This window comes from Sinocyclocheilus grahami, unplaced genomic scaffold, assembly GCF_001515645.1.
Source record: "Sinocyclocheilus grahami isolate Dianchi unplaced genomic scaffold, SAMN03320097.WGS_v1.1 scaffold146.1, whole genome shotgun sequence".
Lineage (NCBI taxonomy): Eukaryota > Metazoa > Chordata > Actinopteri > Cypriniformes > Cyprinidae > Sinocyclocheilus > Sinocyclocheilus grahami.
In genome coordinates this window covers 1007974-1025108 of record NW_015505325.1, presented here as the reverse complement: position 1 = coordinate 1025108, position 17135 = coordinate 1007974, and the positions used below count along the sequence as shown (strand labels likewise).

At 36.8% G+C, this 17135-nt stretch overlaps 1 protein-coding gene and 1 pseudogene across 1 annotated transcript; both read left to right on the top strand.

Moving 5' to 3' along the window:
- Positions 1-241: 241 nt before the first annotated feature.
- LOC107591848 (DNA repair protein complementing XP-C cells-like) lies at positions 242-6019 on the top strand (annotated as a pseudogene).
- Positions 6020-7748: 1729 nt separating this feature from the next.
- LOC107591779 (E3 ubiquitin-protein ligase ARIH2-like) lies at positions 7749-16814 on the top strand. The gene is made up of 15 exons (XM_016281024.1): positions 7749-7904; positions 9608-10013; positions 10163-10230; positions 11116-11188; positions 11710-11851; positions 11969-12090; positions 13010-13119; positions 13222-13339; positions 13460-13510; positions 14096-14117; positions 14220-14371; positions 14854-14997; positions 15739-15807; positions 15908-16015; positions 16110-16814. Exons 2-15 carry the CDS (start codon positions 9804-9806, stop codon positions 16179-16181), a joined length of 1461 nt encoding a protein of 486 aa, XP_016136510.1. The 5' UTR covers positions 7749-7904; positions 9608-9803; the 3' UTR covers positions 16182-16814.
- The last annotated feature ends 321 nt before the right edge of the window (positions 16815-17135 follow it).

Genomic DNA, 17135 nt, shown 5'->3' with positions numbered 1-17135 from the left:
TGTATAAATTATTATCGACATTGCAGAGAAGGACATTTTCCACAAAACTATATAGAGATCATTGTTATGCTGTGGTCCACGACCTGTTTGTCTGTTTTAGAAAACAGAATGGTGGACAAAAACAACCGCAAAAACTCCAGGGTGGCATCTCGTGCGTCCAGAAAGGTTAAAGATTCCTCTGATGAGAGAACAAGCAAGTACTTCCAAGACAGTGACGTTAAAACAGAAGAGTCAAGAGGACATGAGTGACCACAGTGAAGAGATGGGCCTCATGTTCACAGAGCACTCATCACCATCAAAACAAATCAAAGAAGACAAGGAAGAAAATGAGGACGAGGAGGAAGTAAAAGGTACATAGTGTTTTTTGTGACTCATTAGTAATCAGACATGTTTAGATTCAGTATCACAAGTCAGTAACTGTCCTCTATGCGGTCATGTACCGTGTGCTTTCTCAGAAATGTGCAGAACCCCTGGGTCCTGTGGACTCGACTGAACTAGCAGTTGTGTCAAAACCGATTGAGATTGAGACTCCAGACATGGCTCGCAAGAGGCAGAGGAAGTGAGTGTTTATGATAGAGAGTTTAATAAGGGGCAGATTGCCAAGTGATGAAAATCTTTAGTGTGGTAAATGCCCACAATATAGTTGCAGTCGCATTCATAAGAGGAGTAGTGATGGTCAGATAAAAAGGAAATTGTAACACCATGACCATGTTTGCAGGGAGAAAAGAAAAACTGAGTTTGAAACTTTCCTGCGTCGAATGATGAAACGATTTAACAAGGACCTGCTGGTGGATACCCACAAGGTATGTGTGTGTATTTCTGTTGTAGTTTTTATTTCCAGTTAAATCAACGGAATATACACACTACCATTCAAAGGTTTTGGGGTTGATAAGAGATTTTAGAAGTCTTTTACACTCATCAAGGTTGCATTTATTTGAAATATAAAAAATTAAAAAAAACAATATAAACAGTAATATGGTCAACTATTATTACAAATAACTCTTCTTCTATTTTAATATATAATAAAATGAAATGTATTTCTGTGACAGCAAAGCTGAATTTTCAGCAGCCATTACTCCAGTTTTCAGTGTCACAAGATCCTTCAGAAATCATTCTAATATGCTGGGGGAAAAGCATTTCTTATTATCATCAATTTTGACAGCAGTTGTGCTGCATGTAAAGTCTATACTGTCAGTTTTTAACTAATTTAAACCTTCCTGGAAAAAAAGGTTTCTTTAAAAAAAAAAAGACTTGAATAATATAATACAATAATACGTTTTTATCTATGTTTATTGCAATAATATGTAGTCTTTGATCTTAGATTTTTGGCTATTTTTTATTGCCTATATTGTACTGGTGTATGATTTCTAATTTACTCTGTCAAACAGGTCCACCTTCTTTGCTTGTTGGCCGGCGGTTTGTTCCGAAACAGGCTGTGCTGTGAGCCTGACCTGTTGGCTGTTGCTTTGTCAATACTGCCTGCCCACTTTACCACAGTTGCCACAAAACGCATGAACAATGGCTTCCTAGAGTGACTTCTCAAATGGTAAGCCTGATTTGTCTTCTTGGGGGTTAAAAGCATCTTCTTTAAAGGGATTTACTCATCCTCATGTTGTGATGATTTTATCATGATTCATGATTTTATTTCTTCTGTGAAACACAGAAGATATTTTGAGAAATGTCTCGGAATATGCCAATAAAATGGAAGTCAGTGGGCTCCAGTGTTGTTTGGTCACCAACATTCTTCAAAATGTCTTCTTTTGTGTTCCAAAGAAAAAGCATCATACAGATTTGAAACCATATGAGGGAGAGTATCATGAGGTTCACAATTTACACACCACGATAATATGTCTCCACAAAAGACAACTATTCGATCAACTATTCCTGTGCTATATGCAGATAGTGTATTGATGATCTCTGATTGTGTGTAAATGAATCATTTTTGTATTGTGACTCTGCCCAGGTTTCAAATGATGTTCACATTAAACCCTGCCTTACCTGAGGAGAAGGGGGTGGAGTTGAGGATGGTGCTGGAAAAGGGCCCATGAGGAGATGACCTATGTGAGGGAGATTTCACTTACCTTTGACCTTATTTTTTTTTTTTAAATCTACTAAATTTGGCTCTGACCTGTGATGTCACTTCCTGTAGCTGTTCTTATTGGTGCTGCGGTCATTGCGACTCTTCTGTCGGTTAGTTCTGTCACTGCAACCCCTTCCTCTGAAGCCACCACCTGCCAGCAAGGTGATGTTTGGATTATTTTTGTGTTACTTCTGCACTGTAAAACCAAACAGTGAAATTAATTAAATGAAATGAGTTAACTTCACTCAAATAATAATGAAAGTTAATTGGACTTAATTGAAATAAGTTCTGTAAATTTAAAATGTTGTTGTAGTAAGGTGAACTTAAAATTATTGCGTTTTCTAGTTCCCAGCATGCTTTGCATCAGACAACAAGGAAAATAAATGTAGAAATTAAGTGTTATTTTGTGTGTTTTTACACAAGATTAACATAGAGAGACATAAGTTAGTACTTAAATGTTGTGTTATTTTAGGATTTACACAGGTTTCTGTTATGTTGGTTTTGTAGTGTTACCGTTGTGGTGAAGAGTAGAGCCTGTGGTTAGGTTGAGAATGGACAGCAAAAATTCAAGACTTTTTATATTGCATGTTGTTTGACTATTTGCAAGAATTGTGAGTCTGTAAGACATTAGTACGTGACAGTGTGCCATTGCTATCTAGCACTTAACTATAAAGATCTGAATGAATGTGCTGTTAATGGAAGCAAGTTATATATAATTGTCGTTGTGATGAGTGGGGTGGGATCATGGAAGGGAGGCTTGGCTTGGCTCCCATGGCTCTCAGCCCCGCCCCACTTGTCATAAAAATGTTAAGCTCTACTAACTTAAAAAAAATTTAGTTTGTTTACTCAAATATTTTAAGACAATAAATTTCCACAAATGTTTTGAGTATTCTTAACTTATCAGGTTTTACAGTGTGCTTGTGTACAAATTCTTTCTTTGTATTTTTGATGGACTGTGCATGTTTATTGTTTTTAGAACAAGACCACACCTACCAAGAGCTCTCCAGAAAAAGATCAGTCTGAGAAATCCTCCCCGGAGCCTAAGTTATCTCCCGGATCCAAACGCCCATCATCAGCCCAAAATGCTGCACTAGAAGTAGAAAGAGGTGGAAAGAGAAAAAGAAAGAGGAAGGAGGAGAAAAAGAGGCAGCAGGGGGACAGAAACCCAAAAACAGCAGAAGAAGAAGAAGTGTAGCTTCAAAAGTGTCATACAAAGAAGTCAGCAGCGAGGAGGAGGAGGAGCAGAGTGAGGAAGATTTTCAACCAACCAGTGAGGACGATAGTGAAGACTCTGACGGGGCCATGAAAGTATGCATAAAGTCGAAGAGGAAAGGAAGAGGTTGGGCTTCTCAGAGGTCGAGTGAGGTCAAACAGGAAGAGGGAAGTGAAGAGGAGGAGGTACCTGAAAGATCTTAGCAGCAGGTATGACCCCATGTGGCTGACATCATCACGCCGATGGCGCATCGACTCAGAATGGTGGGAGGAGACTATGGGCCTCTACAAGTCTCCAGATACTGAAAGAGGACAGGAGGAGGATCAGGAGGTAAATGTGCACTTACACGTACACAAGATTTTTTTAAAGGGGTCCTATTATGCTTTTTCACTTTTTCAACTTTAGTTAGTCTGTAATGTTGCTGTTTGAGCATAAAAAAGATCTGCAAAGTTACAAAGCTCAAAGTCCACTTCAAAAGGGGATATTTTATTTAACAGAAATCACTTTTCAAAAACTACAAATAACGACTCGTTTGGACTACAACGCATATTTTACACAAATACAGACGAATGGGACGAGACCTGGTTGAGCTGCACTAGAGAAGGCAACGAGTGTTATATATCGGAGACGCACTAGCTTTCCCAAGACAGACGAACTTAGAGTGGTTACAAACATCTGGGTTTAAATCGTGCTCAAATTTATTTGATTTTGACACAATATTTACACTGAAGCACGCAGGCGGCTATGGTAAGAGGCATGACATTTCCCGACTAGGCGCCGAGTGCTGCCAATCACAACACACACTGGCCCAGCTAACCAATCACAACACATTTCGTATTTCAGAAGTCCCTTCATTTGATACAGGAACTATTCGAGCCGTTCGTGCCAGACTGGGGAGAGAGGTGTTGTAATAATGTAAAATGTGAAAAATAATGTGTTTTTCGAACAACCTAGTATGAGAGCCTGTTCTAGTACACCCCCAAAACAAAATCAAGACTTTGTAAAAGAGCATAATAGGACCCCTTTAAAGAAATGAATACTTTTATTCAGTAAGGACACATTCAATTGATCAAAAGTGACAAAAAACGACATTTATGTCAAGGTCACAAAAATAAATGTTTAGTTTTTTGAGCTTTTTATTCTTCAAAGAATCCTTTAAAAAATATATCACGGTTATCACAAAAATATTAATCAGCATGACTGTTTTCAGCATTGATAATAGTAAGAAATGTTTCTGGAGCACCAAATCAGCATGTGACACTGCCATCACAGGAATAAATTACATTTTAGAAAACAGTTCTTTTAAATTGTTAATATATTTAATATTTCACAATATTTACTATTTTTACTGTATTTTTTACCAAATAAATGCATCTTTGGTGACCATAAGAGACGTCTTTCAAAAAATGGTACTTAGCCTAAACTTTTTGAAAGGTAGTGAACACACTAACATGTCTCATCACACATGAGGTGCATTAAGACTCGCCTGTGCTCCTCATCCACAGATGCAGGCAAAGTTATTGGACAAGCCATTGCCGATATCCATCTCAGAATACAAGAACCATCCGCTGTACGCACTAAAGAGGCACCTGCTAAAATACGAGGCCATCTACCCCCCTACAGCCGCTGTCCTGGGGTACTGCAGAGGAGAGCCAGTTTATTCACGGTAAACTTTATATCGTTTGTATGCTACAGGTGAATATATGGCATCACAACGTTATACTGTACAGTATGAAAGATAGATGAATATTCCTTTGTAAAACAACTTTAGAAAAAACAGTTTGAATGATAAAATGTATTATTGCAGATAAATCATCAATTATTTTCATGTTATGATCAAAAACCAGTAAATGGCTGATATTAAACTCTATTCGATTTTGTATAAATAAATAAAAAGTAAAACATTCAAATCTAAAACCAAAACATTTTAAATGCTAGAAGTAAATTTAGACATCACAATGCATGTATAAAAGTTTATATTGGTTTTTATATTTGCTAAAGGTAACATTTAAGTTATTATACTATTTTATAGTCAGTGTTATTTTAGTATTATTTATATACTATCATAGTGTTTAGCAATATTTTAAATTATATTAAATTTTTATTAAGCATTTTTATATTTTGAGTTTTATTTACATTTTTATTTTAGTTTAAGTTAGTGTTTTTATGTCATTTTTTATATTTATATTTATCTTTATTCTATTTCAGTTTTGTAGTATTTTAGTACTTCAGTTTAAACTTATTAATTTCAGTTAGCTGCCAAGGCAACATTTTTAAATTTTCGTGTAAGTTTTTAAGTTTGTTTTTATCTAATATTTATATTTGATCTTATTTCAGCTTTATTTAAATTACCAAAAACAAATATTTCCAATTCAATTTAAAAAAACATCTGTTTCCCAAATCTGAGAAATTAGAACAAATACAATTGCAGGCATTTGTGTTTATGGTGTTTATTTTCAGAGACTGTGCGCGCACACTCCATTCTAGAGATACCTGGCTGAAGGAAGCAAGAACTGTTCGACCAGGAGAGGAGCCGTACAAGGTACGTGTATTTGACCTTTTTACAATAAATGACATAACTACTTTTTAAAGCTAATTTTTTTATGCTAATGTCTGTCAGATGGTGCTTGGTTTTTCCAGGATGATGTCCGAGCAGAAAGATGTCAAAAATCTGCCTCTCTTGGGAGTCTGGCAAACTGAAGAGTACCAGCCTCCGATCGCTGTTGATGGCAAAGTGAGTTCAAATTATTTTAAAGGATTAGTTCACTTCCAGAATAAAAATTTCTTGATAATTTACTCACCCCCATGTCATCCAAGATGTTCATGTCTTTCTTTAGTCAAGAAGAAATTAAGGATTTTTCTCTATATAATGGACTTCAATGGGACCCAACGAGTTGACCGTCCAAATTGCAGCTTCAAAGAGCTCTACATGATCACAGTTGAGGAATAAGGGTTTATCTGGTGAAACGATCTGTCATTTCTAAAAACAATAAAAATGTATATACTTTTTAACCACAAATGCTCGTCTTGCACTAGTTCAATCTCACGCATTATGCAATCATGTTGGAAAGGTCATGCGCGGTTAGCTCTTCATCTGTGTACTTAAAGGTAGGGTAGGGTGAAAAAATCTAATTTTGTCCTATTTGATTAAGATCTACTGATCTGTTATTTGCTGGAGTGCTGATCTGAATTGATATGTGTGTGCATGTTTCAGGTACCACGTAATGAATTCGGACACGTGTATATGTTTAAGTCATGCATGTTACCAGTAGGATGTGTTCACCTGCATTTGCCAAATCTGCACTGAGTGGCTCGAAAACTGAACATAGACTGTGCTGCAGCAGTGACGGGTTTTGATTATCATTGTGGATTTGCACATGCAGTGTAAGAAGAAGTGTCTCTGTGTTTGTAATAACATGCTCTAACCAGGTGGAATACGATGAAAGCTATCTCCTTCCATGTACACATTTTGTCCTGTCCAGCCACGACTGTCACTTTCCATAGCAGTTTCACACGCTGTAAGAAATGGGCAGTGCTTGTTCCATTCATTTCATACATGGTCAGAAGAGTAAGAGTATAATGTACATAAATAGTGTGCTTATATGGAACATTGTACATATAAATGTATGAATGTGTTTTCTGTCAAATCTGTAATTTGATTGCCTCAATATATTAAAGATTAAAAACTGCTCATGTTGCATGTATTTGTTTGGATCAAGATTAAAATGCAGTGGTTGCCTCTAATTTTAAATGGAGAGAGCACAGACAAAGCCTTAGTTTGTTTATATGAAGAGATTTATTTTATTTGTGTTACTTATTTGGGGCTTATTTTTAAATTTCAATGTAGTTTTGTTATTTACATTTACATTATATTTAAATTTTGTCATTTAGCAGACGTTTTTGTCCAAAAGCGACTTACAAATGAGGACGATAGAAGCAATCAAAACCAACAAAAGAGCAGTAATATGCAAGTGCTATATTAGTATATTATTATAGTGTTATATTTCACTTTCATAAAGAAATGTGCATCATTTTGTCCAAGCAATAATAAAAGGACACATTTAATTTATAATTTGTCTTAAATCTCATTTTGTTAAAAAAATATATATATAATAATTGTGAATCGAATCAATTTTATAATAGCTACTCTTTCTTTTTCTGACAAAGATATTACAGAAAAAGTACTATTTCGAATCCAATCTTGAAGCAGGTCATTTCCAAATATTTTCCTACTATATATATATATATTAATTTATATTCCTTTTTTCTTTTTTGTTTGTTTCATATTTATTAACAAAACAGGCAGGTCTTAAAGGTATGAACTTGTAATGAAGGCGCTTTTCTCTGCTGTACCTAAGTTGCACATTGTAAATCTGGTTTCTTGTTTGGTTGACCTACATTTGCATAAGCGTGCGCGCATGTGTGTGTTTTACTGCAAGTGTGTATGTGTCTGTGTGGCCCCTCCTCAGTAACAGAACTCACACTCGAGCACGGAAGTGACGCCACTCTAGAATCCCCCCGTACTTCCGATCTTTAGCTCTGCTGCGACTCATCTAAGCGAACGGATCGGATCTCTGTCCCAATAGCCAGCGTCGAGTGGCGGTCCTGCAGGTGAGTAAAGTCAGTATGTTGGGTACGACGGGGGGCTTTAAACGATCAGAGAGCAGCGGCTTTGGCGAGCGAACCAAAACGGCCTTGTTTACATACGAATCCCCGAGCTGGAGTGCGCGCTGGCGGATGATTGCAAATAAAGCCCTTAACGCGACATTAAACGACCCGTGCATTCACTTAAACAAGTTTAATGGGACTGTATGCACTTTAAACTGCGGGATATGCGTAATGAAACAATCTATATTCAGAGGGATAAAGCGGGAGAGAGGGACTCTGCGCATCGATCGCGCTGCTGTATGTGTGCTGGTGTAGAGAGAAGCAACAGCTGGTGCGGCCCGATTCTTATGGAGTAAACAAAGCACAACCCATTCTGTCAGTACTGTGAGTTTGCAGTCCTTGCTCAACCCCCCACCCGACCCCTACGCACTTAAAACATGATCCGTAACCCAGCTGAGCGTGATAACATGCATGCTACCCAGCGTCGCGCTCTATTTATAGCCCCGAGTAGAATGCTAGGGACAGACAGTGCACGAGCGCGTGGAGACCTTCAGGTCGTCCCATGACTGTGGCCGTTCCGACCCACCCTGTACTGGACGGGACGGTTGCTCACCGACCCCGTGCTCACGTTGAATTTAATGTGCACTGATAGTTTATTCAGTTGAATCGGTGACTCATCACATCAGCAGGCGCACACACGCAGAGCTCTGATCTCTGTGATCACGCGGCCTCCCCTGCTCCTGCTGTCCGGTTGGACTGTCAGTACACCGTGTAATCCGTTAAAACGGAACGCTAAGCCTCTCTGCATGTGAGGTTATGATTGTCTTACGCTCAAAGAGATGCTTGGCCACTGGTAATACTGATACAGACATCTACAAGTACAACCTTCAGATAGTTTCCAAGGTGTGTTGATCTAAAAAAATATCGGAGCTGCTCCTTGACCAGTGGGTCAAGCTTAGTGGGTGTCATTGAAATGAACTAGCAAGGCCTTGTAGCTGGTTGGTTTGGTTCATTGCTCATATCTCTTTAATTAAGACTTTAAAAAATCCGAATGGGGGAAAAAATACTTTAGGATCAAAGGCCTCAGAAAAAGTGGTTGGGTACTGTTACCCTCTGTTACACAACTTGGGGGAATCCTTGATTTTGATTGGTTATCACAGGATTCAACTAGAATATTTCGAGTAATTTAAGCATTAGGTAAACTATTAAAATATCTCTAATCGATATTTCATGATATTTCAATAATCATAGGATTATTATTCTACCAATTATTATTGGATTATTATTATCACACAGATAATGTGCAGTCAGATGGTTATTATTGCATAATAAACTCCAGTAACACCAGGACTTGTGTTGGAGATTGAGTTCAGTGTTCCTGGGTGCTCTGCAGTCTCTTTCTTATAAGAAAGAATGAAATCATTTCAACTCGAATCAATATTTCATGTCCATTCATATATTTGTTAAGGAGCTGTGTAATAAATGGGGAAAGGTAGAGTCAGATGGTCATCATCACAAAATAAATCCCTTCATGACGGTGCAATTTAAATCTATTTAGAAACAGAAAATAAGAATTGTAAAGAACTTCGTCAACTAATGTTGAGCGTAAACTTTTAGGTTAAACAGCTTTTAAGATCATGAACAATACAGTCTGACCATGTATAAATGACAGATACCAAATAATGTGTTTTTCTTCTCTCTTTCAGTATTTTTTTCTCTGTCTGAGCTCATCCCTTGCTCCGGTTCCTCATGAGTGACGGGGAGTGTGATTTCTTCTGTTTTTTTCGGTGCTGCTAAAAGCCACAGGGCCCCCTGGGATTCTCGGTCCAGTTGGGGGCGGAGAATAGCTGCTGATTAGTGGAGAGCAGCTGTCAGTCGGGGAAAGGTCTGGCCCAGAGGGTTATGTCTGTGGATATGAGTAGCCAAGCCTCAGACAGTAACGAGGAATTCGAAGATGACGAAGACGTCGCTAATTATTATGATGGACTTGACGATGACGTGGCAGTAGAAGAACCGTTTGACCCAGAAGAGTACCAGTTCAATTGCTTGACGTACAGGGAGAGCCAGAGGGCACTAACTGAGGAAGTCAACAATGTAGCCAGTGCCCTAAAGGTGAGGGACCAAATGAGTGAATATGTTTAGCAGATTTATTGTTGGCTGACAATATTTAGCTGTGTATTTATGTATCTTTCCAAACTGTAAATTGTTAAGACTGTGCATGGTGTTTAGTCTGTCAGTACAGATGTTTTTTCTCCCTTCAGGTGTCACCAGCTGTAGCCAAACTGGTCCTTGTACATTTTCACTGGCAAGTGTCACAAATACTCGAAAGGTAATTAAGTACAACAAAATATGTACACATATATGGGTAGTTAATATGAAAAGTGAAATAGTTACAGTGGTGTGATATGCTATACTTCATCTAAAATTATTTAAACAAATGTTTTTGCAATTCTTGTGTAATTACTCATGACATCTGAGAGACTATTATTTAAAAGTTTGGGGTCAGTTTTTTTTTTTTTTAAAGAAATTATACTTTTATTTAGCAAGAACGCATTAAATTGGTCAAAAGTGACTGTAAAGATAATGTTACAAAAGATTTGTTTCAAATAAATTGTGTTCTTTTCAACTTTCTGTTCATGAAAGAATACTGAAAAAAGTATCAGAATTCAAAAATATTAATCGTTTTCATCATTGATAATAATAAAAAAAAAAATCTTGAACACCAAATCAGCATATTAGAATGATTTCTGAAAACTGAAGTAATGGCTGCTGAAAATTCAGCTTTGCCATCACAGGAACAAATCATATCTTAAAAAAAAAAAAAAAAAAAAAAAAAAATATATATATATAAGAGAAAGCAGTTATTTTAATATTATATTTAACCGTTATTGTATATTTCACAATATTACTGTTTTTAACTGTATTTTGATCAAATAACTGCAGCCGAGAAAGGCTTCTTTCAAAAACAATAAATATTTTACTGACTCCAAACATTTGAACATTAGTGTACGTTATTTGTCACTGCAGGAAATCTTATGTAAACTGCAAAAAGTCTTAAAGAATACAAAAAAGTGAAAATGCAGCTAAATACAGCACCTAAAATATTCATTACATTCAAATAATGTTTAATCTAAAATCCTAATCTTAAAAAAGTTTTTGGACATGTTTTTTGTTACTTCGGTCTCAATCTGTTAATATTTTCTTGTATTTGAAGGTATAAGTCCAATTCCTCTCAGTTGCTAAGTGAAGCCCATGCTCAGCCCACAAGCATTTGCAGATCTCTTACTGTGAGTTCCTGTAATCCGTGTGTGTGTTTACACGTGAAAACTGTCTTCTATATAGTTATTTTTTATGAAAAATATACTTTTTTCTTCTTATTTTTTCGGATTAAAATCCCTTAAAACTTGAATTCCAAGAAGTTCTCAGCTTTAAAATGCAATGTTGAGGCAATTAAAAATATGCCCATCCTGAAATCTGTTCTTTGACAATTTGTAGATGTCACTGAGTATGGTATACATGCAATAAAGGGGTTTATTTTACGATAATGACCAGCTGACTGTACTTTATTCTGCATCTTACACTGCTATTTGCCACATCAATGATGGACAAGTAATATCGATTCAAGTTTAATTATTTTATTATGTGGGACATAGTTATTTGACAGACAAGAAACAAGCGCAGCTGTGAAAAAAACTGGTTTCCTGGGACAACCGTTAATTATACTGTTAATGATCATTACTGCACTTCCTTCTCTTGACATGCATTTGTGTGTGTGTGTGTGTGTGTGTGTGTGTGTGTGTGTTTTCAGGTCGGGACGTCGCAGCAGTGTGGGGTGTGTCTGCAGCTGGTCCGGAGAGACGCTCTCCTCTCTCTACCCTGTCAGCACTCCTTCTGCAAGGCATGCTGGGAGCAGCACTGCACTGTACTTGTCAAAGATGGCGTGGGAGTAGGTGAGTGTACACACACACACACACATTGAGCACATAAAGACTGTGCAGTAGAGTATGTATTGCTGATTAGAGTGAGCTTGTTATCTGATCTCCTCTGTGGATTGTGTTTGTCTGTAGAGATCTCCTGCATGGCGCAGGACTGCTCTCTTCGCATGCCAGATGATTTTGTTCTTCCTCTGCTGCCCAGCGAGGAACTGAAAGACAAATACAGACGCTACCTCTTCAGGGACTATGTGGAGGTGTGTCTGTCCAGGAGTGCACAATGTGTCTTTACCATATAAGTTACCTGCCAATATTAAAGATTATTGTAATATTGAATTTTGCATGCTCATTTCACCTGTTATTATATTTAGATTACTTTGTCGATGACTAACACGGTTTAAAAACATTATTTTATTATACATTATATTACAGAATTATTACACACTATGGTTCAGTTGTTTGGAGCTAGAGAAATTAGTACTTTTATTGAGCAAGGATTAAAATAAATTAATCAAAAACTGACAGTTGTTACATAAAACATTCTATTTTAAATTAATGCTGTTCTGAACTTTCTATTTGTCAAAAATTCTGAACAAAAATCTGAAATATTAAAACTGTTCATTATTGATAACAAATCATTACTGAGCACAGATCAGTATATTAGAATGATTTCTGAAGGATCATGTGACGCTGAAGACTGGAGTAATGGCTTCTGAAAATTCAGCTTAAAATGGAATTTTAAAATATATTAAAATGGAAAACGGTTATTTTAAATGCTAATAATATTTTTACAATATTACTGTTTTGTGTTTTTATTAAATAAATGCAGTCTTGAGGAGCATAAGAAGCTTCTTTCAAAAACATTTTACATTTTGCCAACCCCAAACTTTTAACCGGTGGTGGGTAGTAAATTATAAAATTATGCTGCCTAAATTAAAACATTTAATTTAACATTATTCTTTTTAGATTTATTTGTTATATTGTATTATACATTTATTGTATTAATTAAATACTACGTTTTTATTTAATTTATTTCATTTAGTTTAATATTGGCCATAACATGAAAATTGGTATCCGGCAGAATTCTGATATCAGTACATCTCCAGTTTTGTCATTGTAGAACAGGCACATCTCACTGATTGCCCCTAACCTGCTCATGTTTCTGTGTGTCTGCAGAGTCATTTCCAGCTGCAGTTGTGTCCTGGTGCTGACTGTCCGATAGTTATACAGGTGCAGAAACCTCGAGCTCGTAGAGTCCAATGCAGCCGCTGCAAAGAAGTCTTCTGGTATTACACACAATTACACTCGCACACACTACTCAGTTCATGGCGTAATACATGGAATTGCATGTGTGTGTGTTTGGATTGACTGTGTCCGTCTGTCTTCAGTTTTAAGTGCAGACAGATGTATCATGCGCCCACAGACTGTGCTACCATCCGCAAATGGCTGACCAAATGTGCAGATGACTCTGAGACAGCCAACTACATCAGTGCACACACTAAAGATGTAAGGAAGCACACACAGATACATTTAACATGGACACATTAAGTATATATTGTTGAGTGTAAGTTTATTTGATAGTAAAGATATTATTAATATCCTTATGTTTTGATTTTGTGCCTACAGTGCCCTAAGTGCAATATCTGCATTGAGAAGAATGGAGGGTGCAACCACATGGCGAGTAGTATACACAATCTTTTTGATTTATCTGCACACTTTTGAGGTCACTTAATAAAATGCCCAGCATGTCAGAGTGAGAGTACTACTTGAATGTTTTGTTAACTTCAGATTGTTCTCATCAAAATGAGATCAAAACAAATCTTCACTTTTTCAACAAGATTCACACTGCTGTTCAAAACTTTGGGGCCGATAAGATTTTTAAAAATGTTTTTGAAAGAAGTCTCATATGCTCACAGTAAAAACATGTTTTTATTAACAGTATATTATTACAGTTTAAAATAAGTGTTTTCTATTTTAATATATTTTAAGTTGTCATTTATTCCTGTGATGGTAAAGCTGAATTTTCAGAAGCAGCGTCGCATGGTCCTTCAGAAATCAATCTAATATGCTGATTTGTGCTCCAGAAAAAAATGTTTTCAGTGTTGAAAACGGTTTAGCTGCTTAATATTTTTATGGAAACCGCTATACATTTTTTTTCAGGATTCTTTGATGAATAGAAAGTAGTGTATGTTAAAAAGGATGATAATACAAAAAAGATTCATGTTTTTACTGAACATGTATTTTCTCTTCCTCTCTTTGCAGCAATGCTCAAAGTGTAAACATGGTATGCCCCCCCATTGATTTTTAGTTTATAGAAATTACATGAAAATCCCTTTGAGTGATGAAGGGGTCTTGATTGTAATGAAATTGTTATGGCGGTGTGTAGATTTCTGCTGGATGTGTCTGGGAGATTGGAAGACTCATGGCAGTGAGTACTACGAGTGCAGTCGCTACAAAGAGAACCCAGACATCGTGAATCAGAGCCAGCAGGCCCAGGCCAGAGAGGCCCTCAAAAAATACCTGTTCTACTTTGAGAGGGTGAGACAAAAATCATTAATTAATAATAAATAAATCTCTTTTGAAAAAGACTGATAAACGTTAGCTTTGTGACCTGACAAGTAGGTTGTTTCAAAAAGTAGGCAGTAACATTATAGTTAACTCATTACAGAGAGGTATCAATAAAAATGTCTAATTCTAAATCTAAATGGACTATTTTACTCAATATTTATGTGTGCTATCTAATTTGTTATGCTAAGAATATCATGCTGTTAGCTTAGCAACATGCTAACAGCAAACCATGTTGGAATGGAATTTTTTATGGTGGTTGTCCAGTTGTTGCCTATATGGTGTTCTTTTTCAGTTAGGATACTGCCTAGATGGCAACAATACAGCTCACTAGATTTGAAACTGAGCTATTATGTCATTGTATTTATGAGTTGCAGGTTTCATCTTAATAACTCCATTGACACGTAATTGCTTTGATACGGAAACATCAATCTGTACATTATCTGTCTGTCCAGTGGGAGAACCACAATAAGAGTATGCAGCTGGAGGCACAGACATACCAGCGGATCCAGGAGAAGATTCAGGAGCGAGTCATGAATAACCTGGGCACCTGGATTGACTGGCAGTACCTGCAGAATGCTGCCAAGCTACTGGCCAAGGTACAAGCTGAATCCAGCTGTACTACACAGTAGGGCTGCACGAGTTGTGAATTGGGATTTTTTTTCCTGACACAAATTGCGGTTTACGATTAAAATGTTTTATTTTATTTTTTTTAAAGGTTTGGTTGTTTGTAAGGCTACACAATTTAGCCCAAAAACATTGTAATTTATACATCAATTTGGCTATAAACTGTAAAGGAAAAAAATTATAATACTTTTATTTTACAGTAAAACTATATAAACTTGTAGTACTAATATTCTTAGTAGTCTTATTTTTAAGTGTCTTCTTTTTTTAATTTTCAAACATTAAACCTTCAAGGTTTTATTTTGGTGGAAAAATGGAGGGGAACCTCAAAGCTTCTCTTTTTTTCATGGCAGCCAGTTTATAAGCACTTCTCATTACAAGTTTGGGAAGACGGTTGGCGCATGTTGCGTTCCCAAATGTACGTTAATCAACCCGAACTTAGCCGATTCAGAGATGGAGTTTGTGTGATTCAGAGCTGCATTTACTGTGAAACAAACTGAAAAACTGCTCACAAGTCAAATGACACTGTGCCACGCTACACTCTGAAACAATGAGCGTATATACTTGTTTAATTAAATTGTAGCCTTTGCGATTTGATAATTGACCTATTACAGTTATTTCGATTAATCTTGCAGCCCTATTCTGCAGAAACAAATGCATACGCATAAAGGTCCATGTTTCCACACACTTACGCTGTGTGTTTGCTCTCTCCATAGTGTCGTTACACACTGCAGTACACTTATCCTTATGCCTACTACATGGAGTCTGGACCCCGCAAAAAATTGGTAAGCACTTGCATTAAATGTGTGAATCTCTCATTGAAGGTCAAATATCTCTTTGAGATCAGTCTTTGGTAATGGGAAATCTCATTTTTATTCCCTGTAGTTTGAGTATCAGCAAGCTCAGCTGGAGGCGGAGATCGAGAACTTGTCATGGAAAGTGGAGCGAGCAGACAGTTATGAGAGAGGAGAGCCGAGCGCTAACGATAGAGGGGTGAGAGCTGGAACAAAGACTAGAGGAAGTTGTGAACTTGTAAAAAAAAAAAATAATAATAATTCATAATGTTTTCCTCTCGCTTTCTCTGTAGGATCTGGAGAATCAGATGCACATTGCTGAGCAGAAGAGACAGACGCTGCTGAAGGATTTCCACGACACCTGAACATCCGTCCATTAAATCCATGTCGAGTTCACTCTTCTCTCAACTGTCTTGGCCCCTTCTCTCCAAAGATACCCCTCCACTTTTTTTGTCAAAACTCTACTCTGCATCTCATAACGTTTTTGCCCATCTCCTTTGTGTTTTTCTCATTTAGAGCATCTCTTTTCAAAGCAGTTTTTTCCCATTTTGTTCATTCTTTCCTTCATCAGTGCCCCTTTTTTGCTTTCTAATCTTTACTCAGCTGCAGGGTTTGAGAATAGCACGATTGTATCCTAGCATTCGCATACACAAACATTGCATTCTCACACCCCCATGTCAGCTGACATTAGACGCGCGCGCTCACACACACACACACACACACACACACACACACACGCACTCAAAACACTCCACCGAAACAGTCTAACTCTTTCTTCCTCCATCATTGCTCCTGCCATAAATTCTGCCTTCTTTCCTTCTCACTCTTGCGTTCTTCTTTTTTTTTTTTTCTTCCTTGGAAATGGCTGTTGATAGTTAGATCGTTAAAAAAAAACTGAAAAAAAGAAAACTGAAAAAAAAGATGAAAAACAAATGATGCTGTAATTTTCAACGGTTGTACATTAATACAGAAATAGAGATACTGAGAGAGTTTTTAAACCAGACAGTGACTCTTGTGTTTTCTTGTGCACACACATTAAAGATGTATTTGCACTACACTACCATTAAAAATTTTGCTGTCAGTAATATTTGTTTGTTTTTGAAAGAAGTCTCTTCTGCTCACCAAGGCTGCATTTATTTGATTAAAAATACAGTAAAACAGTAATATTGTGAAATATTTAAAATAACGGTTTTCTGTTTTAATATATCTTAAATGTAATTCATTCCTGTGATGGCAAATCTGAAATTTTTAGCAGCCATTACTACAGTCTTCCTTGTCACATGATCCTTCAGAAATCATTCTAATATGCTGATTTGTGC